Below are 25,065 nucleotides of genomic sequence, written 5' to 3'. Positions count from 1 at the left end.
AAGATAAAATAAAACGGACAAAAATATGACATAACTGCTCCTTCAGGCTGTCGCTTACAAACTGGCCTTATAAATGGTGTCGGTCTAGATGGAGTCCAGAGGTTCAAGAGACACTTTGTCGTATAGGAATGAAGAAGAATACTTTGGTGTCAGCGCGGTCATAAAAATGGTCCCTTTTCTTGAGTATGTTTCGCTTCAACTTTAGACTAATAACACGCTAGCGTAACTGCATCCTCACCCAATTTTACCTCAGCTGAGTGACATCAGCAATGTGTCGGGGGGGTGGAGGGGGCAATATATAATGTGAGGTAGAAACGGAGGAAGGATGATGATGTTTATCTGATGATGAAGACATGAATATCGCGGAGGATTGAAAGGATCAATTGCTCTGGGCAAAGAGGGAATAAATAGTAGTGTAGGACTGGAGAAAGACGAGTGTGTTTAAAAATCAATTACACAGTAAATATGACACGAGTCAGCAATGGCGCCCTCAGGGGAACGCAGGAAATATGTTCCTGCCGCCACGTCGCGGTAAATCTGCTCCCTCTACAAATAAATGACTAATTTTATGTAGAGGAATGTGAAGAAGGTGTGTGTACTGCTTATGTACACAAGCTATAACTCCCTTGGGAGAATATTATTAATTGATGAGGTAGAGTCAAGGATTCTTTTTCTTTTTTTTTCCCGCTCTGAGGAAAAGAGAGCGAGAAAGATGTAATGGGATGTTGTGATCTTTGGAAATGTCAGCAGACGAGCAAAAAGAAAAAACTTCAAACTGAAAAAATGATGAACAAAAAACAAGAAAGAAAATAAGAAAAACTGTCCATCAGCGAGGACAAGATTGAAAATAATTTCCATCAATTAAAGAGGAAGGTTTATAGTTCATACTTGTGTATGTATTCTATATGTGATACTCATTGCATATCAAACTGGATTAAAAAATGATCCAACTAAAGTTTTGTCTTCATGACTTGCGAGAGACGGGGTGTTCCCCACCTCTCGCCCGAAGAAACTGGAATAAGCTTCAGCCCACCTGCAACCCCAGAAGGAGTAAGCAGCAGAAAATGAATGATTTTTGTCTCTTCAATGCCTTTGTTATGTTAGTCCACATTTTTCATTTTCTGCACTTCTGTGTCTCCTTCGAAAGGTTAATTAAATCCAGCTGGAACCGATTTGCAATCAGCCCAGCAGCAGCTCTATAAGCTTCATTGTTCCAGTCCGTTGTGTCTCATTGTCCTTATACTAGGGAGGTCTATTTTGATCCTCCCCACGCTTACATTTTTTGTAAAGATTCTTAATCTTTAGGTATAATTTAGATACAATGTTCTGTGTTTTTATTCAACTATTGATCCAATTTTCGGTGCTGTTTCCTCCAGGATCAGCGATGCCTTTTGTTCCTTGTTTTCACTGTCCTTGTATTTTATTTGTTTGTTAATAAATTGTAAATGTTTTCACGCAGTTAAAACCAATATTAATATATACAATTTCTTCTTCTATACTTGTAATTTGTACAAGATCTTAACCGGAAAATAAAATTGTATAGTTATGTTTTAAACTACCAATGGACTTTTTATGTCTGTGACTTTGTCAATCTATTTCCTCTAGAAAATATTTATGTTTTTAACGTAAAAAACATGAAAATGTGTACCCTTTTTCTCTTGAATGAGAATTATTAAATATCTATTTATAATGGACTTTTTTTGTAAATAACAAATAAAAAAGGGAAATACTTTCCCTTAAAATATAAGCCACTTTTTATTCTGCATTTTGACCAGCATTGCAGTTCTCTTTCAGTTGCGGTCTCCCTGACGTGGTCATCTCGGCCGGCCAGCAGTATTGGGTCCGGCCCTAATGAAGAGCATTGATCCTTGTTGGGTTATGAGCAGACTTTAGAGGGTGTGCTGAGATGTTAATAAGCCTGGCCTTATTCCGGACGAGCTTTAATTAGCCTGTTGGAAATGTGCTTACGGGGCGCACTGTCACTCTGGTTTGGCACACATTGCTGAACACACACTCACACTTACAGTGAGGTTGTACACAACAGGCAAGGACAGCAGCAGCAATTCACTGACACACACATATACAAAGTACAGCCGCTCATTTCATGGACCACTGAAAAGACGATCACACTGCGTCCTTCATTTATTCAATTATCCGTTTAATTATTAAACCACAAAGAGCAACTTTAGCATCTAATGCTAAACACTTATTATTTCTTAAAACTGTCATTGGGAATGTGTGTGGGGGGGGGGGTCGTCAGTTTATAAATGCTAAAGCATCAAATCATTCGAAATTTATGATACTAGTTTAGAGCAGTATTTTCCTATCACATAGAAAATGATCATATTGACAAAGATGGTCTTTTATGAGTCTACTGTAGATCAGGGGTCACCCACCTTTTGTCTAAGGGCACCGTGTGACCCGAAAGACTACCATTAGTTCAGTACAAACTTCTGATAATATATTATTATGGAAGATACATGGTATTTATCCAATACACTAATCGCATTATTGATTCAATAATTACCAATGGGGCCACAAGAAAACAAATCAAACATTAATTTTTATTGTATTAACAATATGTTTTCAGTAAAATAGCTTAATTTAGATTCGTTGTTTATCTACTAATGATGAATTGTCCACAAATTAATTATTACATTTAATTAGTTGTAATAAGCTCATCAGGAGAAACAATAAGTGCCACGTTAGAAAAAATGATTCGATTCACCTGATAACACAAGTAGGTACATCTGTGGATGTGGATTTAATTTAAAGTGCTAACACTGCCAGGTTAAGCTTGGATGATAAGTCATTATCATTTTGAATGGATTCACTGGAGAGACTGTCTCTTAAGCCCTATTCGCACGGGATTAGTTTTACCTTTGGACTTTTGGTGATTTGTACATTCGCACAGGATAAGTGACGTCTGTAAAATAGTCCGTTTTACTGACATTACGGCCGGATATGTCGTCACTTCTATATGTCACTTCTACTTCAGCCAATGACAAAAAGGGTGAGCCCGTTGTACCTTGCCGTCCAAAATGTAAACACTTTAAACACCAAGGTAGGCACTGGACTATTAGACGAGACACTAAATGTAATAACTGTATGGGACGAGGATATATTGCTATATTCTATACCAATAGCCTAGAGATGCAGATTACCGAAAGAGAAAGGTAGCATGTACACACGCAATAACAATAATAAACAACGCGATGCAGATTTCCACTGGATTAGTATTATCACCCGACGCCTGTGTTTGTTGACAGTAGGTAATTTGCGGCGGAATTATTACATAACAAATCCCAGACATGGCGCATTTGCACAGGAATAAATCTCCGTGATCCTCCGCAACTATTACAAATCGCCTTTGGTCCACATGTTATACTTATCCTGTGCGAATCAGGCTTTAGTCTACCTGGGAACACCTTCAGGTCCCCTGGGAAGAGATGGATGAGTTAGCCAGGGAGAGTAAAAGTCTGGTCTTCCTTGCCGTGTTTTTTTTTTTCACCTGTGACCCGACTCTGTGTAAGAGGTTTAAGTAGTGACGAGATCTCCTGTAGGCTTACCTCTTGTGATTGGTGGATTGCGGACCCGTGGAGAGTAAAGGCCTGGGCTGTCGAAAGTCTGAATTCCTTAATTGACTCTTGGGACATGGACCTCTCAGAGATGGGTAGCATTCCTACGGCTTAAGAGTTTTGGGAGGCAGTTCTTTGAGTGTGTGATCAAAAAACCCGCCCTTTTAGGTGTCACTGGAAGAAAGTGCACCTCCGGGTGACTATTACTAAACGTGAGGTCTTCTTATGCTGGAAAGATCTTTCATATCAGTCTCCTATTCAACGGATTCAGGCAGACTTTAATCACATTCTAAAGAGGCAGGGGTCATCGGGTAAGCAGTGTTTCATGCCTCTGTCGCAGAGGTAGCTGTAAAGTAGTCCGTTGCTGTAACACACCGAGAAGGCCGACCTAAAGTTAAAGAAGTAGGTGGTATTTAACCGTGGGTCTCCTTTGGTCTTTTAGATTCAAACAAAGAGAAGGGATTTGATCCAACCCAGAGGTGCTCACCGATTACCTCTTCATGTTGGGTAGAAAAAAGCAGAATATCTGCATTAACGCCGAGGACACATTGTGGTTCACCCTCGCTACTCACACCGTAGACTCACTGTCTGTTGTTGATGTGCTGACCTCAGTGCTGTACAAGAATAGTTACCTGAGCTGGACCCCCTGAAGCCACATTCTAATAAAGAGCGCTGGGGATGTCTAGGACCGCACACACACTTGAGTCTCTCTCTTTATAACAAGCTCATATTTCCCTCATGCAGAAACTCCCTGTAGTCAAAAACAGCTTTGGACAGCAAACCTGAGCGGCTCCGCGCCACAAGGACACGCGGCTCAAAATTCAATGAACGATTTATTAATAGACAGTGAGTCTGTGCGTGTGTTCTCCTTGCGCTTCGTCCTGTTTCCGAAAATTGCTTACAAATCTGTAAGGGCTGTAGAAATAAAGGGACTGTGCGATTACACCCAACAATAAATTGAATTTTGATCTCTCTGCTGTGAATCGCTGCGCTCGAGCTAAACACATTTGTTTCCTATTCCTCGATATGGAGTGTCAGTGGGGCGCGGCGCTGCCTTGGAGGGCCACTTAGTAGCAGTGTGGATTTGATGAGAAGAGCCTTTTGCTTTATTTAGTGAAGTGCTGCCTAATATGATTATGGTCAGCAGCCTCTTGTAGTCTCTCACATTGAGCAGCACGCTGGGAGTTATTAGTGAAGTCCCAGATGACCGTCCCCCCTTCCTGCTGAGATAGACAATGAGTGCAGCGATTCATAAAGGAACGGCAGAAGTTGAGTGAACTTTGTCAGGCAAAAATAAGTTCAGGGAGGTCGCTGTTCTGTGATCTCACGTGTTCATCACTTTAGGTGAAGTCTCAAGAGGCAGTTGAGACACCAAACGACAGGGTTTGACAATTACTTTTCAATTGTTACTCCCTGTAGATACGTCAAAAATAGAAAAAAAGAAGAATTCGACGCCCAATACAAGCATCATTGAGGAAGAACTGGCCCTTCAGTAGGATGGTCTCAACTCAGACTAGATTCTTCTGCACATGCGTCAAGAGTTGTAAGTAAGTAAGTGCCAACTTCTCGGTAAAATATCAATTCAAATGTTTTGGTAGTTTTTGTTAAACGGAACAATAACTTTCCAAAGCAGCTAATAATCCACACAACATAGGCAGCTGTGGAGATGAGTTCAGAGAGGGGTTGAGAGCAAAGTTCATCAAAAAGTGATTTTATTATAGTGTGATGAGTAACTTAACATGTTGGAGTCTCGCTAAAAGCCATCATTAAATAAATAATACTGACAATTCAGAAGAAGAGTCTGGATATTATATGGGTAAATATTATGTGCAGTCAGCTTATTGGTGTCATTTTAGACTTTTTTACCTGTCGTAAAATTGTTAAGGGCGTTTTATTTATTCATTTTTTTGTTCTAATACACTTTTTTTTCAAGTTTGAATAATTACCAGACAGATGGAAGAAAACAACGTTTTAAAAAAAATAATAACACTGGCATCATGTATATAAATGCAGCATTAAAAGTGAGCATTACATTAAAACTCGCTGATTACAGTGTCACTCAACTGTTTGCACGTTGTGTCGTTTGCACCTTCAGTGTAGTGACATATTTATCCGCCAGAGGGCTCCTGGCGTAGTAACAATACTCCGCACACATTTATGTTGACAAATATAAACTTAGTGATTTAGGTGACTTCAACACTCAAAATGTAAGACAAGAAATAAAAATCTTCAATGTGTCCTCTTTTGGTGTATTTGCAGGAATAAGCGCAAAATTGTGTCAGCTATAAGTAGTGTCCAGTGTCATTACACTGTCATTACAGGATTATTACAGGAACACGGCGTTGACACAGAACGTTACTTTTAAAAGCTACACCAATTATTGGAGAGCATTGAGGAAGAAAAGGTATATTTCTCAAACTCTCACCGGAAATAAAACCATTTTCAAATTTCTCAATTAAAAATGAATTCACACTAACAAATCCAAATTGAATATAATCTTATCAAAGATTGTACTGATATTTAATGACGTAATATTTGTCAAGTGTATCTCTGGTGATTATGTATATCCTCAAATACAATATACATTTAACTACTGTGAGATTCTTCTCGTTCAAAGGCGACTTATTATTTAAGAAGTATTAAGTTGCTGTCCTCAGCACTAACACGTGTACAGTTGCGGGCTGATGAGCACTTGGTGCGTGTGCGTGTGCGTGTGCGTGTGTGACTCGGAGCAGAACATCAGGTCCTCGACTGTCGCAGTGCAGTGACCTGGTCATCAGCATGTCTATACCGCCCCCTTCTGGTCAGAGCCTCTACTGCATCTTACAACTCCTTAAATGATGAGAAGAAATACGATTATAGACATTTTAATAACTTAAAATGACTATCAAGATTTGTGTATTTTAAACATTTTTATTTTGTGTACCATACTATGTGTATTTTGAAATTAATTACCGTAATATTCTGTCTATACACTAAGCCTGCGGTAAATACAACAAAATGGATTATAACTGGTTAACGAGAAAATGCACCGAGGAAAACTATTAACCTGGATGAAATAGAGCGTTAAAAAATATCTAGAAGTAGAAAAAACACAAGCTGTATTCCTTTTGAATCATCAAGTATAATGATAAAAAAACACAGTCAAATGCACAGGATGCAGCTGAACTTGACAGTGACTGTTCTTGGTTTAATAAAACATACGTAAATGTATACGTATCAGGGTTTAAATAGCGTCATAACACATGTGGCTTATATACTGCTGGGGCACAAAATATTTTATATACATTTTTCTCCTAAATGTAGTTTGTGCATCATATATTCAGGTTTGGTGTGTATTATTTTTTTGTTTAATTCCTTTTTAATTTACCATGAAAAGCTTTATATTTAGTTTAATTCGCCTTTTTGATTATTTGCTTTTTTTTTACACTTTTTAAATGTATTACTATAATTATTTATTAATTTCTATTCATCTTTTGTGATTAATTAATTTTCTTATATTTGTGTATTTATATTATCAAATGTCTATTGCATTGTTGCTAATTAAATTAGCAAGGTTAGATATTTTTTGGTGTATCTGTTTTGCACTGTTTTGTTATTAGTTTGTTTTGTTTGAACATCACAGTGCTCAATAATTTGCACGCAAGTAAGACTAGGGCATTATAATTATCAATATGTACTTGTAAACGGTGTCAAATACAGTATATACTCACAGTATACTTGGTCAACTATGGTCTATAAAGGTGAGCCAGGTGAAGTGCTCACCTGAACATTCCAGACAAATATGTCGAGCCACATTTACTTAAGATAAGAGACACTTTAATACAATGGCTGCTGTGTGAAGCCTGTCTGCTGCTATTGCTAACTTGTTTATGTTTTGTCTGTTCGTTTTGCAGAGGAAAATAATGTGTTAAAGTGCTACCAAAGGTTTCGAGAGTTCATGGAAATGTGTGTGTTTTTAAGCTACATATTTAACTGAGATGTGAGACCAGTTAAACAAATACATTCAAAATTCAAAAAGTTAAAACAATATAAAGACAGACATATTCATTGACTGGATATGTATTCGTGCCGCCAGAGTGGCTTGAGCCCCATCTGTGTTTGTGTCTTTGAAGAATGTGTAAACACTCATATCTAAAACGCAGTATCTGCTGTTTATGTCACATTTCTAAAGTTTCCACCTCAAGTCTAGAATTCCTGACCAGCCTGTGCTGTCCTTTATAACTGCACTCTTTGGTTCAGTGGATTTTTTTTTTTTTAGATTAGTCAGGATTTTTCTCAAACAGAATTCTAAAATAATCAAAAAGACATTTTTTAGCCGTTTTAGGAATCCTTCTTGTACGTCAGCACTGGTACAAATTGATGCTCTAACATTAAAGATAAGAGACTCCATTGATGACACAAGTCGCCACGAAGAAGTGGTTTTCTGACAATATTCATAAGGCTTTCAAATAAAACTTATGTCAACTCAAGTCCATGTATTTATGAAGGACAAAATCAGAGGATGAAAGAAAAAAAATGTTGACATTTTCATTAAAAAAAGAGTCACATTATTTTCTAGAATAATTATATATATATATATATATATATATATACATTTGAAAATAGCTCTTTCCATTTTTTTTATTTGGAAATCTCTTCTACTCTTTAATTGATACAGATTTATTTATTTTTACTGTTATCCCTTTGAGATTATTGACTAATTATTTTAAATGATTTTTTTAAACTATTCACTAGTTATGTTGTCTTATTTAAATGTTTGATTACAATACCAAGAGCAAGAGAATTTACAGACTTTTCTCTATCTGTTTTTAAACTTCCCATACATATTTTGACTTTACCTTTTTGTTTTTTTACTATACTGTTATATTTTAGTATTTTTAACTTTGTTCTCTTCATTTATTTAAATATGTGTACACTTTTAATCAGGTCTACCTTTTCCTTTTTTTTACTTTTATCTTTTGTTTTCACTTTTCCCTTTTCACTAACAACTTTTAAAACGGTTTATTGTATTGTTTATTCATTGATATTTTGTGTGTAAAATTGCAGCGGCAAATGCACGTTTTTTTTGTCACAACGCTAGCTGTGTAAAGATAGTGTTCTCAGTAGTGTTCAATAAAAATATGATCTCCTCATTACTCTGGAGAAGGCAGACGTGGAGGATTGGAACTCTCCGCTGGTGCTGGGGAATGTGAAGTTGGAGTCAGTGTAATCTGCTGCGCCGGTGTGAGACTGGCTCCTGTCTTCCTGCCTGCCACTCTCATATCAGTGTGTTTCATTTTAGCCTGTCAGCATCTATCTGCTGCAGACGCTGGAGAAACCAAGCCGGAGCCAGGCGGACATTTATAATGCTGGACTGCTGAGGACACAGGAATGTTTTTGAATTTGGAAAAACCTTCATTTTCCTTCCAGTCTGTGTTTTGCTTTCACTAAGTAGCTCAGTTCAGTAATAACATCAGTGTGCGTTTTTTCTGCAAGCATAGCCTTGTCCTTTTCTTCTTCTTTTTTTATTTATTTAAACTTTAAAATGTAAATATCTTTTATCTTGTTTTTAAAAAAAAGAAAACTAGCACATATTATTAATAATGATTATGTTTTGCTTGTTTGTATTTTACTCCAAACCATTATTTTCATTAATATTATTATTTTTGGCTGTTTATTACACACATTTTGAATAGTTTTGTTTTTTTATATGCGTGACGGAAATATTTGAGAGGTGCTCTTAACACTATATGTTTTAAATATGTTTTAAAAATGGTTTATGGTTGAAAAAATGCAGAACTGCTCAAATTAATTAATCATAATTATAAGAATTTAACCGGAACTATGTATAAAAGGGAACCACTTCCACTTGTTAACACTTCTGTCCTTTCAAAATTCTTATAATTCAAATTCAATTAGAATTAAATAGAAAGCACGCTTTAGTGCCCTCTATTGGACTAAAAATAAACTGCAAACCTATTCACAAAATCTGTCAGGGTGGAATATTAACTAAATGTTAATCCATTAAAATAGAGATTATTCTGCTTTTATTTGCTATATCTTTTCACTGTGTGTTAGAAAGGTAATATTGAAGGAAGTGATTTCAAGTAGTTGCTTTTGGAGGAAATGTAACATTATAATTGTTTAAAAACGATATAATAAATAATACATTCAGAAAAAGAATAATTATTGCTGGTGGGTTCTTTCAAAGCTAGAAGAAACCCATAGAAGTCTCTGATCATTTGAAGTTATAAATGTATATTTGCAGCAACACCGACAAATCCGTAAAAACAGAAAATTGTTTTTCTTGTGTCATTTTAATAAACGATTCATAATGATAATGAACACACACAGATACACAGAATCAATAACGATCAACTATTATTTCTTAATATCGGGAACAAGCGCGTGAACTAAAATGGAAAAGATGGACGTGGAGAACTTAATCGAACTTAAAAAAAAAAAACAGACAGACTCCACTCTTTCTTTCATTCCACACGTAATTCATTACCATGAGGCGGACGAGACAATGAAATTGTCTGTAGAGGTGGGATCTTCTGACTGACTGAGGCCCGATCTGGCTGGATTTTTTTTCTAATTCACATTATATTAAACGTATAAGATCTTGCTTTTTACTTTGAAACGGTTGTTTGTCATGTTCTTATTTGGAAGAAAAAAAGCGAAAAAGACAGAAAAAAATATTAAATAAGCATTGCTGTACTTCTTGCTTAAAAAATAAAATCGTAATATGATTGCGCTATTATCTTTATTATCTTTATTAAGTTAATAAATATTTTGTGTTATACGTGTACGTTACAAATGACAGCATATTTCTTCAGTTCCTTAGCAAATATTATTATTTGTATGCTTTATATTGGGTAGCAAAGACAAGTCTTGAAAATTACGCAAAATTAAAGCATATTTACCTAATATATAATTTTAAAAAAATCTGTTTCACCTCTTTAATTGGACAATGGATTTCAGTTAATTCGTTCTAAAAAGCACTCGATCACTTTGTCTGATCTAACTTTAGTTCAGTGAGGCCGGGTTTGGCATCTTCTCCAACAATCCCGATATAACAAGTAAAGGTTCGTTGGTTTTAAAAAAAAAAAAAAAGTAGATCCTTACCTATAGCGAGTTATTACGATTCAGAACGAAATCTTTTTTTTTTCCCCATTGTGGACACGCAGGTGCAGCAGCTCAGGTCCTCCTCCTCTCGCTCCCTCCCTCGCCAAAAGAAGCGCGTCACGTGTTCGCTCGTACAAAGTTTGCAGTGGGACAGAGACTCGGATCATATCAGCAGCTTTATCAGCGACATTAACTACCTCCAGATTCACGAGCCGGAGAAGACACGACCCTCATCCCGCCTCAGGAGACTTTAAACTCCGACTCTGTTTCTCGGTGAACCGCGTGGAGCTTTTTTGAAAACAAATTCAAGACTTTCTCATTCCAGGTCTGTCTCTTTTTCTCATCTTTTTTTCTCTCTTCGTTAAAGATCCCGCACTCATATTCATGTTTATCACCAGCAGCTCTTATCTTGGATAGATTATAGCGACACTCAGGAATAACGTTTTTATCACTGATATGACGAACACGAGGAGGAATATTTGAGGGGCAGATATGGAAGTGATATCTGATGTGAAGACCACTTGGATGGTTATTAATGTCACTCCAATTCACCCGCCGTGACAAGGAAAATATATCACGTCCGGATTGTCATGTCACTACTTTTAAAAAGTTTATTTTTGGACAATTGATTCCTACTATTTATATTATTATTATTATTTCTTCATTTACGCAAACACATTATTGTGTCATTATTATAAAACTGTAATAACCAGTAAAACTAAGATATAATATATATATAAATATATATATAGCTTCTATTTTTTCTTATTTATTTTTCCAATTTTCCTAAATGAATTACATGTATTAATATTGTTATATTGTTATAATATTGTTTTATGCTTAATTTAAATGACTTGCGTTATTATTAAAATAAATAATATGCATACTATTGTATGTCTTAAACACATTCAATTTAATGTGGTAAAACAACAATTAAATGTTTGTTATTTGAATCGTTGATTTTATTTTTACTTTTCATGGTAATTTCTAAACCCGCTAAATTGAATAAAAAGACTGAGTGAAAGAATTGATGCGCTTATGTTCGATATTGATTAATTGGTGTAATTGATTGAATTATTCCGTTTCTTTTAGTAATCCAGCAAATGAGTTTGAATAACAATGTCTGTTTAGCATGTCTTTGGATCCTGAAACTGACTTGACTTTATTTAATCTTCGGCAGATCCTTCATGGTCACTCTGTAGACCAGGAGCATCAGATCACACCTGGATCCTTCTCTGTCGGGATTTCAGTCGTTTGTGTTTTTACCAAAAAAAAAACATGTACCAAAGCTTGACCTTGTCCGCCAACCAGTCCCCGTACACCCACGACCCCGGGAACTACATCCACAGCTCCGCGAGCTCCCCGGTCTACGTGCCCACGACCAGAGTCCCGGGGATGTTGTCCAGCCTCCCCTACCTGCAGACCTGCGAGTCCCCCCACCAGACCCACCACGGCCTAGGCGGCCCCCACGGGTGGACCCAGAGCGGCGCGGACACCTCCACGTTCGGCGCCGGCAGCCCCCACCACGGCTTCTCCTACGCCCACAGCCCGCCGGGCGGCGCCGGCACCGGCCGGGACAACTACCAGAGTCCGCTGGTCCTCGGCAACGGGCCTCGGGCGGATCAGTTCGGGAGCGCCCTGGTGCGGCAGGTCGGCGGGTCTTATTCCAGCCCGTATGCTTACGTGAGCCCGGAGATGGCGACGTCCTCCTGGACCCCCGGACCCTTCGAGAGTGGGGTCATCAGCCTCCAGGGAAGACAGGGGGGTCTATGTGCACGAAGGTCCAGTCTAGGTAAGACATGAATTCAAAAATGAAAACTGCATATTGAAATGTTCACAAAGGATCAATTAAATCATTGTTTAATATTTAATTAACTTTACAAACATATTCATAAAAGTATTCACATCAATTCTTTTTTTTTAACGTGAAGAAAAACACAGTTAAATGTACCTTATTAATTCTCCTTATATCTCATCAATACCATTTATTCAGAAACAAATATGTGTGAGATTAAATGATAATAAATTGACTAATCTTTAAATAAAACAATTTATTTATATAATAACAAACATGGCCAGTTAATAATCCGTTTTTATATCATCATAAGGCCTGAACCATTAACACTTACGTCCTGATCGGATCAAAGTCCCCCCTTCAAAACAATCCTGGTCATTTGCTGCAGGACAATCCACATTCTTCACAAGAGAGTGCTCACCAAAAACAATCAATTAGCATGTTAATTTAATCCCTCTGAGCTTCAGTTGTCTTTTTGATGACACAGCTCAATACACAAAGGGCGGTTACCCCCTTCACACACTTTCACAGGAGAGCCGTGAAGATTTTTAAGAAATTAAAAAAAGTTAAAGTAAATAACTTTATTCGATTGATCTGTTTTTTATTGTGCAAGAAAATGTACGACTTAATTGCAGCTTTGAAGGTTTAACTTTGTCTTAAAACAATATGTAGTTTATGTTAAACAAAATGGTGATGTGTATGTATATATATATTTGTTTTATTGCTCCTTTTATTGTTGTTTAAAAAATTACACTTCAAATTACACTTATACACAAAAAATATTAGGTTAAGTTATGACAATAGAATTTTTACCCACCAATTTAATCGAAATAAATAACAAAATAAAAGCTTTTTAAATATGCAAACATTTCTGTGATGTTATTGACTACAATACCATAGAAGTTTGTGATCACTTTCTTCTTCTATGTGTAGTTGTTTGTGAGAACAGTTAGTTCAAAGGTCACATTAGATGTAACCACAGATTGTTGCACATCAATTGAAGCAATAATTCATGCCCTTCCCAGTTAGCGTTAGCATTAGCTTGATGGCTGAATGTCAAAAAAATAATTCCGTTTACCACGATGCGCATGAAGAAAACTTTTTTTTAAAAAACATTAAGTTTATCACGATATAGAAGAGCATTTATTCAGGTGATGCCTTTACGGAGGGGTAATAAATGCCAGGAGTACGTCCAGTGTCAGAGTTGTGATGAATGGAGAGACGTTGAGAGACCCCTGGATCTGTGACGCTGATAAAAGAAAACCTCCTCCCCTCCCTGATCCCGACTTGCTGAGGAATAGACCATCGGTCCATCATCATTCTCCTGTAATAATAACAGTTTCTTAAATATTTTGAATACAAACTTCTCTTATCCTCTATCACCCCGATGTCCATGCTTCCCACAAACCAAAGGAAATAATACAAGTGAATAGTTTGGGGTCTATTTTGGAGTTCAAATGTTTATTAAATAATTTGTGCAACAACATGTGGAAATATCATTAGAGTTTTAAGTGATTGATATACTAAAAGCAAAATGGATAAATACTGTAGCTTAATAGAAAAATGACAATACTTTGTAGATCAATGGCAGATTCTTTTAGCATCTCTAAACCAAAAAAAAAAAGAGTGAGAGACACAGAGGTGTCAGTGTGATGTATGTGTAACACCAAGAATGTGTTCTGCAGACCTGATGGAGGACGGGCCGGCGGAGGGCAGAGAGTGTGTCAACTGTGGCTCCATCTCCACCCCCCTGTGGCGCCGGGACGGTACAGGACACTATCTGTGCAACGCCTGTGGTCTGTACCACAAGATGAACGGCATCAACAGGCCTCTTATCAAACCACAGAAGCGCTTGGTAAGAAAGAAGAAGACGTCTCACACAGCCCTCCCATAACTTGAGAGTAGACACCCTTCCTTTGTTCTTCCCCCCACTTTTTTTGAGTGTGACACCCCTAGACTTTACAGTCGTTGTCCTGGTCTTGGATTTTCTGTCGCAATCTGACCAAAATATAAAAACTAAATTAACTAATTTCCCAAATGAGATCTCCAGAGGAATTTATGAAGTCGATCTAAGTCTCTAACTGATCTCTTAAACTCAAGTTATTGTATGTATGTATATGTAGGGGGGACCTTTTTATTTTGGTTTGGATCTGGTCTTTGCTTAAGAGGTCTTGCACTTTAAATGAATACATCCTAATGTACGTTTTCTTTTATTTACTGTTCTTTATCTATACAACATATTTTTAAAAGGGAGATCAAAAAAATATATATATATAAAAAAGTGCTATTTAAAAATAATTTGTGGGAAATTCCTTGTTATGTTCTAGAGTTCAGTTGGAAATATTTAATAGTTTTCAACCCATGGTTTCTACCTCGATCTCTAAGATGCACAGCATATGTGATTTACCCAGAAACCAGCGACAAAAAGTTATTTTTGTTTTTATTCATTGGCAAAACGACCTTGCCCTTGGACTTTTTTAGCCTGTAGAACTTTGTGACTCTCTGTGTTATCCTGCGATTCTTTACCTCAAGTCTGCTCATGTACAGTTCAAGGATAGAAACTCATCGTCTAAATCCCAGTTTTCTTCTCCCCTGCAGCAGAACACGTCTCGTCGAGCTGGCCTGTGCTGCACCAACTGCCACACTAGCACCACTACTCTGTGGAGGCGGAACGCCGACGGCGAGCCGGTGTGCAACGCTTGCGGTCTCTACATGAAGCTGCATGGGGTACGTTGTCGCAAAACACTCCCGAAATCCACCCAAGAATTTCCTCGAGAAGAGTTTTAATGCAACATTATTTGACAACTTGGAGGTCATAAGCCTCCTTCTCCACTGCCCTGTGTGTAAATCAGCTTCTCAGCAGGCCTCGACACAGAACAGCTCATTATTTGAGAAAACATTGTTGTCGGGCGTGAGAGTGGGAGGAGAGCCGCTCAGTGGGGGGCAGGTTAAATACTGGAGTAGTTGTGGTAACTGACGAGATGGTTAGGGTGTTTGGGTTTTTCAAATAAACACCAAAAAAGGTGTGTATGCTAAATGCTAAATGAATGTATGCCTCTCATCTCTAAAGGTTCCAAGGCCACTCGCCATGAAGAAAGAAAGCATTCAGACCAGGAAACGTAAACCCAAGATGCCGAAAAACAAATCCTCCTCAGGTATGGCTAAGTTCTAAGAATCTATTCTACTGGTTGCCAGTATGCCCCCATGCACTCTGAAGTTATTGCTCCAATTCTCAATGTATGAGCTCATATGTGATCTCTTGCGTCTCTCCAGGAGGATCCACGACCCCTGGTACCAGCTCACCCACCCACTTTTCTGCCTCAGAACATGCCTCCACAGTCAAGAGTGAACCCATCCTCAGTCCCTCACAGTTCACAGGACAGACACCGGCAGCTCAGGTAAATAACTTTTTTTGCTTTTTGTGTTTCACATCACAGAATGTTCTCCCTTTCGTTTTGTGGCTAATAACAATCAACCAATCGTGAGAACAAAAAAATATAAAAGTTGATCTTTAAACGTGCGGCAATGAGACAATTAAATAAAAATAGAATAAATACATACACAAAAATTGAAAAGTTTATTATTGATTTAAATGATTGCTTCTTTACAACTATAGGTGCACAAAGCTTTATTAAATGACGCTGGAATTTCACCTACTTAGGACAAACTAATGTCAAAATAATCGAATTCATATTTTCTGGTAATATATGGAAGCAAAATATTGTTTCGTTTCTTTTTTCAACACAGAAAAAAAAAGTATTTCTTACTCCTCCCTTAAGGCAGGGGTCCCCAACAGTTTTTGCAACGTGGAGCAGTTCCATGTGGGCATTATATTCACGTGTACAAACATTCTTCAACTAGTTTACAGGTTTATTTTTTGAGTAAACTTGGCTGAAACAATCGTCTTGAAGTGTCAAGAGTCACAGGCTAATGTATAATACCATCTTTAAGACCTCAATAATCAATAGAATAGAAATTATATTAATTATTTCATGAGTTTATGAATCATGAATTATTTATTTATTAATTCCTTTTTAACAAATGCCTCACGGACCGGGGGCTTTTGACCGTAACAAACTACAGTTGAAATATTAATAATAATATTTATTTTATTTACGGTTTTAACAGAGGCGTCCCATATTGTAGAAAATGGGCTGACTAGTTTACTGGTGTTTCTACCAACTACTAAATCTAGTCAAAGCAAGACAGAAGATGATCTTTAGATGCCTGTTAATCCAAACCAGGTGGTATTTACATCAAGCATATGACAATAATTAGCTTTAGCAGAGAGAAGGATCTGTATGTTTTGACCTCATACTACTCTCTGATGTTATACCAGCTTCAATAGGAAGCTCTTGTGAAACATGAAATATTTATCAATTATTGTTTGATAATCTGGACATTGTTTCCACAGGTGGGATCCCAGTTAGACAGCATCGGATCTGGACATGTGGACATTAAATTCGAGGACTTTTCCTTTACCCCGACCTCTCTGGCAACACAGAGCTCCTGGTGTGCTTTGTCACAAGCCTGAGCAAGGACGATCACTGGGAGAACACCACTCTTAGTCTCAATAGAACAATAGAAGATCTGCACATCGTTCACCCTGAGCGTGCTCATGACTACGACGACGTGGTGGAGAAGACAACGACTACCTATTCTAGGAAAGAAATCAATGCAAAGACAATCAAGTGTTGCTCAAATTGGTGAAGATTTGAATGTTTACTGTTTGTACCGGTTTTCCACATCATCACCTGTTAACACTGTAATGAGGGAGAGAGAACGGAGAGAAAATACCTTTTTTATAGCTGTTGAACAAGACTCATTACCAACTTGTAAATGGTTAACTTTTATAGACACATTATTTATGTTGAGATAAGGGCAGTTAAAAGTCATGACGGACAGTAAAAAACAGCCAGTCGTGGTTCACCTTGCGTCGCCTTCAGCAATAGCCGGTGTGTGCTGAGCGTTCTCAGAGTCCACACAAAGAAATCACACAAAGCAATTCTGTTTTATGACAGAAACCGCAACGAGAATAACCCCCTTGTTGTTTCCAACATATCTTTTCATTCCTCTGGCCCGGCTCGTAATAATAAAAGTGCAATGATGAGTTAATGTGTAAAATTTTAAGACCGTGTGGATTTATTTCAAACATAATCCATTTTTATTGTCTGTATGTTGTTCATTATTGAGGGATGTATTTTATAAATGCCTTAAACCCTTCCTGTTTGTGTTGCTATCTTTAATAAGCTCTTTAAACTGAACAGGACTCTGTGATGGACGGAAAAGTTTAGATAAGCCCAGATTCGCACCTGAAGCAGTAGTGGAGAGTTACTTTTGCACCAGGGCTGGAAATTTCCAGGAACTGCTCACATGACCGTCGCACATTTGCAATCAGAAAATTAAATTAAATTCATAACTGGCTTACCCTATGAAATATTTTAGTGGCCATTGGTTCACTTTCTAACGATTGGAGGCCTGGTCCAATTAAACATCGCTTCCATGACCATGTAGTGTCAATGAAATTGTATATAAACTTAGTATATATATATATATTATATATATTAACAGTATAAAATACCCAAGTCAAAGTGAAAGCGACAAAAATCACAGATTGTACAGATAGTTTTGGTTTGAATGTGTCTTGATATCTTTTTTTTCTAGCACATTTGTCAAACTCAATCCCCTGGGGCAAAAATGAACGTAGATTAATGTTCACCTTGATATGGTGACGTACAAAGATGCCGAGTTTGAGATACAAAATAAGTGACAGAGATTGTTGAGTTAAAATGTGGCCTCAAAGAATGAAAAGATAACATCAAAATCATCCTATAAATATACATTTTGTTGGCCCTTGACTAGGACTGCGAGAAGAATTAGGCCCCTTGACTGATTTAGCTGATGAGGTTAAAGCAGACAGGTGAGTACCTGTGGTGACAGAGTGACACATTAAGGATAGTGAATGTATTTGGTTTCTTTTTGTTTTTCCATTAGAGAAATACCCTTCTATTCAGTGACCAGTTTATTTCTGCTCGCCGAGCCCTCGTGTTTATCTCTTAATTTACCCCTACAAGGGTTTCACGGGATCTTTTACTATTTGGACATATACAAACCCTTTTGTGTGATGTTTAGAGGGGCCAATTCAAGCTTCTTGTTAGGACATCCCAAGTGAACGGCTCAGAGCAGACTAAGGCTAGATCAGGCTTGGGTACGGGGAATGGAAGAAGGTGATCCTGAAACTGAAACATATAACAAGCATATCTGAGGCAGTGACTCCGAGTGTGTGCTGTGAGAAATCCTCTGATGTTCAGTGGAAAATGACCATGTTTGCTCAGATTGTTCTAAGTTTATTTTTTAATGGCATTGATTCCAACTGTATCCAATACTTTATATTTGCCAAATTTTTAACGGATCATGTTACCAGCTGAAAGAGGAAATTCCTGATACTGATTTGAGTCACTATTTGAAGGCTGTGTAAATACTGTGCATGTCCATTTTAAATCTCTCAAATTGTCAATCCTCCACCCAAGTGACCCGCAATAGACGTAGTAAGTAAACACCTTTATTTTTTACAATTATCATACATGTTTTAAGGCCGTAAAACCCCCACCCCCAACTTTTATACACTTTTCTCAGACAGGCATTAACCTTTTCTCACAGTTTTCTCTTATTTAGAGCACTCTCAAAGTTCAAACCTTCGCAAAAAAAAGATATCATCCCCTCTTTTGTTTACATTCTCTGCGCCGACGCCGGCTCCTCGATGCAGGGATTGTAATCCACGGAGAGCCCGGTGCCATGCGATGTCATCTGGAATTTTTTGACGTGGAGAAACTGGTGACCAACTGGCCCAGTAGATAAAAAATATCCAGACGGTTAAAGGTGTACATATTGTATTATACTGTACGCTGTAAAAGAAAATCATGCAAAATTACACAAAAAAAAAAATCTGCGAAACAGCGAGGCCGCCATAGGTGAACCAGGTTATAGTGAGGGACCACTGTACAACGAGTCCCTTGGAGGTGGCAACTTCGGGGATTTTGGACACGTAGATAACCCTCAATGTTTGATCAATAACAGTAGAGTGGGTGTGGTTATGGTCAACAAGATTCCATCTTCAGAAAAACAAAGCGTTTTCAGTGGACAGAGCATAAGTGCATTTTCTAGTGTAAATATTTCAAACAAAAGAGAGTTGAGTACAAACATAAGTGACATTTAAATTAACACATTAGATGCACTTTAACAATGAACTGAACCAAGCCATTGAAATCGGCCTTGAATTTTACTGATATTTCTTGAGGGTTTCACCTCACCTCGAGTATTTATATTGAATCAACCTCAGAGTGACACCTGAGTGAAAAACAGCATGGTTTCTGCTCAAACTGAACTGCAGAAAACAACATATAGGTGACGAGACTTTAAGTCGATACATGGTACATCTGCTTCATAGAACTAAATGCTCATTGTGACATATGAAAAGCTAATGTTGTTCAATGCACCATAAGGCTCCTCAAACAAAAAAAGCTGGCTTGTGTTTGCAATAAATCAGCGTACGTGTCATTGAGTCGCTCCGTACATGTGTATTCTTTGTATTAATAGGGAAGTGAGGCGCATCCTGCCGTCGGTTGCTTAAGACCACGTTGTGGACTGAAGTTCAAGTTCCAACTCCGCTTTATGGCGACAGGGTCAGAGAATACCACGCTGTTGAGGGTAAAATACAGGCCCCGTCAGCAACAAGGCGAAAACTTTACAACCGCCGTGGCGACATACAGGCACCGCTGCAGCAACAACATGAGCTCCCTTTATGACTGTTGACATAGATGTTTGTGTCTTATCTGTTGCTGTGGGCAACTGCGCCACAAAGTTAGGAATAGTAGAAAAGGAATATGGAATTTTCAATTGTCATCGTGCGATTAAATAGGCTAGTGTTCGAATTTGAAATTGTTTATATCTTATTGCATTTGGTACTTGCAACTTGGAAATGGTTCATAGGTATGAGTGTGTGTGTGAATGGTTGTCTGTCTTTGTGTGCAACAGACTAGCGTCCTGTCCAGGGTGTCCCCCCGCCTTTTGCCTATAGAATCTGGGATAGGCCGCCCACGACCAACATAAGGGAATAAGCGGTAATGAAAATGAATGAATGTTTAATTATCAGACGAAGGGCCAAATTTACTGAAAATTTACATTTTTACCTAAAATATGGATTTCTCAGGGCATGAGAAATATTTTTCAAACATCCACAAAGTCCACTCTTAATGTTCCAGTTATAATATAACCTCCTTTCTGTCTCCTGCTTTTTTTCCCCATGAACTTCCTGACTGCTTCATTCAATTTCTACCTTCTCACAAACAGGATGTTCTCTCGTTCGTTTAAGGATTTGTAGAAGTTGAATGTGTGTGTGTAATAGAGCTCCAGAATATTGATGTTTTTTTTTAAAAGCCTTTAAATCAACGCTCTCGCCTGCTGTCCGCCTAGAACTACTATTTCTCAATTTCTCTGTGCATGTTTCCTCAGGCAAAATCTCTTGGGATGTGTTGTTTCCTTCCACTGTTATCTGATCACATGTTTCCTCACAATAGCCAAAATAAAATACAACCCCATTTTGATGCAGCAAACCAACTCATTTTTTGGTTTGTATTTTTACAGACTTTCTTTTATTTACAAGTTATAAGGAGACAAACATAGAGAAGAATAAGATTCTTCAGATCTTATAAAAGTGCAATCGATTGACAATGAGGTGTTTCTGTTTACGGAGCTCTTTCTGTTCTCGTTCCTATGGCGTTTGTACGTTCAAAGTTCTAGTTGGGTTTCAACTTTGTCCTCCTTGTTACGTGAACTTTAAACTGTTCAGGTATAATCCTCACAACCCTGAAGGAATAATATTTATTCACGTTAAAAAACTTGTACATTTTGAATTTTAATGATTGTTATTTTACTTATTTATTATGATTTAATCTTGTTTTTAAAATTTATTTTTTCAACTATAACACTTTTTTATTTCACCAAACACAATATTTACTTATACCTAAATCACGTTATTTTTGTGTGTAGTGTGTTTGCTTATTTTTGTTGTGTGACCATTTTACTAATCATGTACCGCATTTTCCACACTATTAGGTGCACCGGATTATAAAGCGCACCTTCAACGAATGGCCTATTTTAGAACTGTTTTCATAAATAGGGCGCACTAGATTATAAGGCGCATAGAATAAAAGATACAGCCAAACGTTTGACTGGGGTTGCGTTATGCATCCACTAGATAAATCTGTGCTAAAGGGAATGTCAACAAAACAGTCAGATAAAGTCAAGTGTTCTGACAACTTAGTTCACTCCCATGGTAACAATCTTCAAATGATGTTTAAAAGGCTTCAAGCAGCAGCCATTAGACTGGTGTTGTGAGCAGACAAATATTGAGTGCGCAACAGAGAAGTTGAGCATGTATATGACAGCTAGAGTGCGCGTGTACACACTCGCTCAAAACGGTGGCAGTAATCTTACTCCACAGTGTCCGCCATGATGTGACGCGCTTCGTAAATCCCACCCTGTGATGACGCAATGACGTAATCCCACACAGACGATAGATTCAGAAAACAAGAACAAAAATGTCAACTTAATCTAATCTAAAAGTAAATTGAAATATGTAATGATTGGCTGTTAAAGCTCACATGGTTGAATATGTATGGGTTACTACAAAAAAATAATAGCAATAAAAATGTCTTGTTTGAGGATACTCAAACACAAGATGACAAAAATATTAGGCTGTTTTTTTCAGGTTTGCATGGAGCATTTTGACCTTTTTATCTCCACGGGTTCTGTCATGAAGCATCTACAAAGGTCATGTTGTAGAGTGAGTGTTGCCCATTTTCCCCTCAAAGTGAAAGAGTATGAAAGTGTAAAAGTATTAACTCAATCGTTCGAGGGACCCACGGCGTGTCGGCTCAGTTGGCGCAGAGTCTGGAAAGTGTTTGTAAACAAGTCACCCACCAGGTAATCTTCATATATAAGGCACTCCGGACTACAAGGCCCACTGTTTTTTGAGAAAATTAAAGGCTATAAGTGCGCCTTATAGTGCGGAAAATGCGGTATGTCATGTATGTCATGTGCTCATTAATGGGCGTCCTGTCAGACGTGTGTGTCTTGTATTTTTATATAATGTTACTTACATTACTTTGATCTATTTCGTTACAGTTTTCTATCTCTAATGATTATTTTTGTCTATTAGATAAACTTATTTGTGTCTTCTGTTGAATGAAAACATGCTTATAGAAAGGACCATGGTCCCTTTCTGTGGCAGTTTCTTGGGCTCTTACTACAACGAGAAGGGTTCACTGGGTCACAGACAATGACAACTGAATGTAACAAATGCATGGTGGGAAAAAAAAAAAGCGGGTTGCATGTAATGTGAGGTCAGCCAAGAGGAGCCAATACAAGAGGTTATTGAAGGGGCACAGTGAACCCACTTCAGTTCCATTCATGCTTTTATCTAAAGTCAACAACACTCAGCCCTGCAAGACGGCGACTCTGCACTGAGCTCGCAGCAGCGAGTCCACGTCCCCGAAAACAATTTCATCATCGGTCTGATGACTGGGCTGCTGGAATATTTGTGCCAAGAAAGAAACACTATTTGTTTTCACTGGACAAAGACGTGAGTCACACAGCACCTCCTGATATACCCAGACTGAGTCTATTTGCAGACTTATTCTTCCACTTTTAGCTTGAAAACACTCAACGTAAGGGGAGGTGGAAGGGGGGCTAAAATAAGAGGGAAAACAGCCGAGTGATGAATTACTCGGAGACACCCGAGAACGATGACTTCCGCGTCCGTGAGTTTGATTGTTTCCTTGAGAAGGATAAAAAAGAAAACAGGAAGGGAAAAGGAGGGGTACTGCCATGGTCACACACTGACGATATTAAAAAAAAATAGATTCTAATTTCATACGTGGTCACGCCTGCGTTCAAATGGCCACGCCCATGATTTGTGTCTCACCTGTTCTCAATCAAGAAGACACTTAAACAGGTCAAAGAGAAGTGGATGCAAGTTAATGAGAAAAAAAATCAAGTTTTCAAGAGTATTTTTTTTAGTCTGCGGCGCCTACTTTCCTGGTCCAGTCTGCTTCTTTAAATTTACAGTGATATTATGTTGAGTTAGCGCCACAGGCTGGCGTCGGGGGTTTGATTGATTTCCCTTCAAGCCTCGACGCAGGCATGTTTCCATTCCTCTGTTACATCCCTGATGAGCACCATTGCTCAATACACAGCCTCTGATAAGCTTGGGTTGTTTTAGAGGAGGATCTGACATCGATCACATGACCTACGGGCTCTTGGGTACATTGTAAACATTCATCTACCTCACAAATTAAAGCACTTATCTGCTATTTGAGCAGGTATAAACCACATGTGTCCACCATGTCATTTCATGTGGTAGATCACTGGCCATATTTGATATCATCACCCACCGTCAGGTTTTTTTTTTATCTATTAAAAATATCAAAAATAAATCTGGGGTGTGTAATTTAGATATTGTAGAGTCGTGAATATAATTATAAGTTAATAAAAAATAAATAAAATAGTAATACTGGTAGAGTTGAAAATTAATGGATATGTGTGCCTCAAGAAGAAAGAAGAGTGTCTTGTGTTAAAAACAATATTTCTATTCCTCATACAATACTTTTTTTTTTTTTTGAGGCTAAATTAGCCCTAAATTAACGCTGTAATCCAGACCTTGGAAAAGTGCTGACTGTATTTATGTGGCCCTCATGAGGTCAAAGATCATGAAGAAATTAATGATTATTTATTTGGATGATTCATGGAAGTGAATATAAAAGTATTTGTAAATAAACTTGCTTACTGAGAGTAAACAATTTAAAAAGTAACATAATAAATGTAACATTTAGCTTGGTTTTATTAATGGATTTAAACTTCTCCCTCCATTTGCTTGATGGCCCTTCACAGCAGCCACTGAGGAAACTGTGGCCCCTGATGAAATGTAATTGCCCACCACTGCTCTAATCCCATGTGTGTTTGTATTGATGTCTCACCATCGGTCACTATTCAGGGGACAACTCGGGGGTTTTCCCCCCCCCCGAAGCAGAGGTCAAGTCCAGGCATACTTCACCCACATGCAGGCTCCCCCTCCTCCAACTCTTCCCATCACCCGCGGATGGAAGAGGGACGACCACGGGGAGGGGTCACTGGATGGGGAAGTGGGAATGGAATGAGTAAAGAGAAGAGAGGAGGCGGTCCATGCACATAGAGGGGCAATAAAACAGGAGGGACGGCAGGATGGAAGATATCAGTTGGTGAATGGAGAAGTAGAATCAATTAAAAAAAGGATCCAAATGTTGGATTAGATGTCGAAACAATTGTTTACTGAATCTTAGATCTTGGATAACATGTATTCAGTATTCTGTAGTGTTCCACTAAGGTGTGTGTGTGTGTCTGATGGTGTGTGTTTCCGAGGTGCAGAGTGATGTGTGCCAGGCACGGCCGTCGCGCGTTGGTGTCAACACTGTTCTCAAGGCACCACCCGAGGGTCTCTGTCAGGCTGGTGTCAGTGATGCCCAGCGCTCAGGCTCCAAAGGTCTT

The 25,065-nt window shown here is 38.1% G+C and overlaps 1 protein-coding gene across 1 annotated transcript; it reads left to right on the top strand.

Moving 5' to 3' along the window:
- Positions 1–11,966: 11,966 nt before the first annotated feature.
- gata5 (GATA binding protein 5) lies at positions 11,967–17,057 on the top strand. Its single transcript, XM_087781505.1, has 6 exons — positions 11,967–12,480; positions 14,169–14,338; positions 15,082–15,210; positions 15,554–15,638; positions 15,757–15,881; positions 16,898–17,057. The coding sequence occupies exons 1-6, from the start codon at positions 11,967–11,969 to the stop codon at positions 17,015–17,017; spliced, it is 1,143 nt and encodes a 380-aa protein (XP_087637631.1). The 3' UTR covers positions 17,018–17,057.
- Positions 17,058–25,065: the final 8,008 nt, after the last annotated feature.

This window comes from Callionymus lyra, chromosome 19 (assembly GCF_982586985.1).
Source record: "Callionymus lyra chromosome 19, fCalLyr1.hap1.1, whole genome shotgun sequence".
In the NCBI taxonomy this organism is placed as follows: Eukaryota; Metazoa; Chordata; class Actinopteri; order Syngnathiformes; family Callionymidae; genus Callionymus; species Callionymus lyra.
Note: the sequence above shows the minus strand (reverse complement) of the source record. Positions and strands in the feature narration are given on the sequence as shown.

Bases quoted from the DNA above. Each gene is read 5' to 3' on its own strand.
- gata5 (XM_087781505.1), top strand. From the start codon at position 11,967: ATGTACCAAAGCTTGACCTTGTCCGCCAACCAGTCCCCGTACACCCAC. The intron at 15,639-15,756 runs GTATGGCTAAGT...GCGTCTCTCCAG, and splicing joins GAAAAACAAATCCTCCTCAG to GAGGATCCACGACCCCTGGT. The intron at 15,882-16,897 runs GTAAATAACTTT...TTGTTTCCACAG, and splicing joins GACAGACACCGGCAGCTCAG to GTGGGATCCCAGTTAGACAG.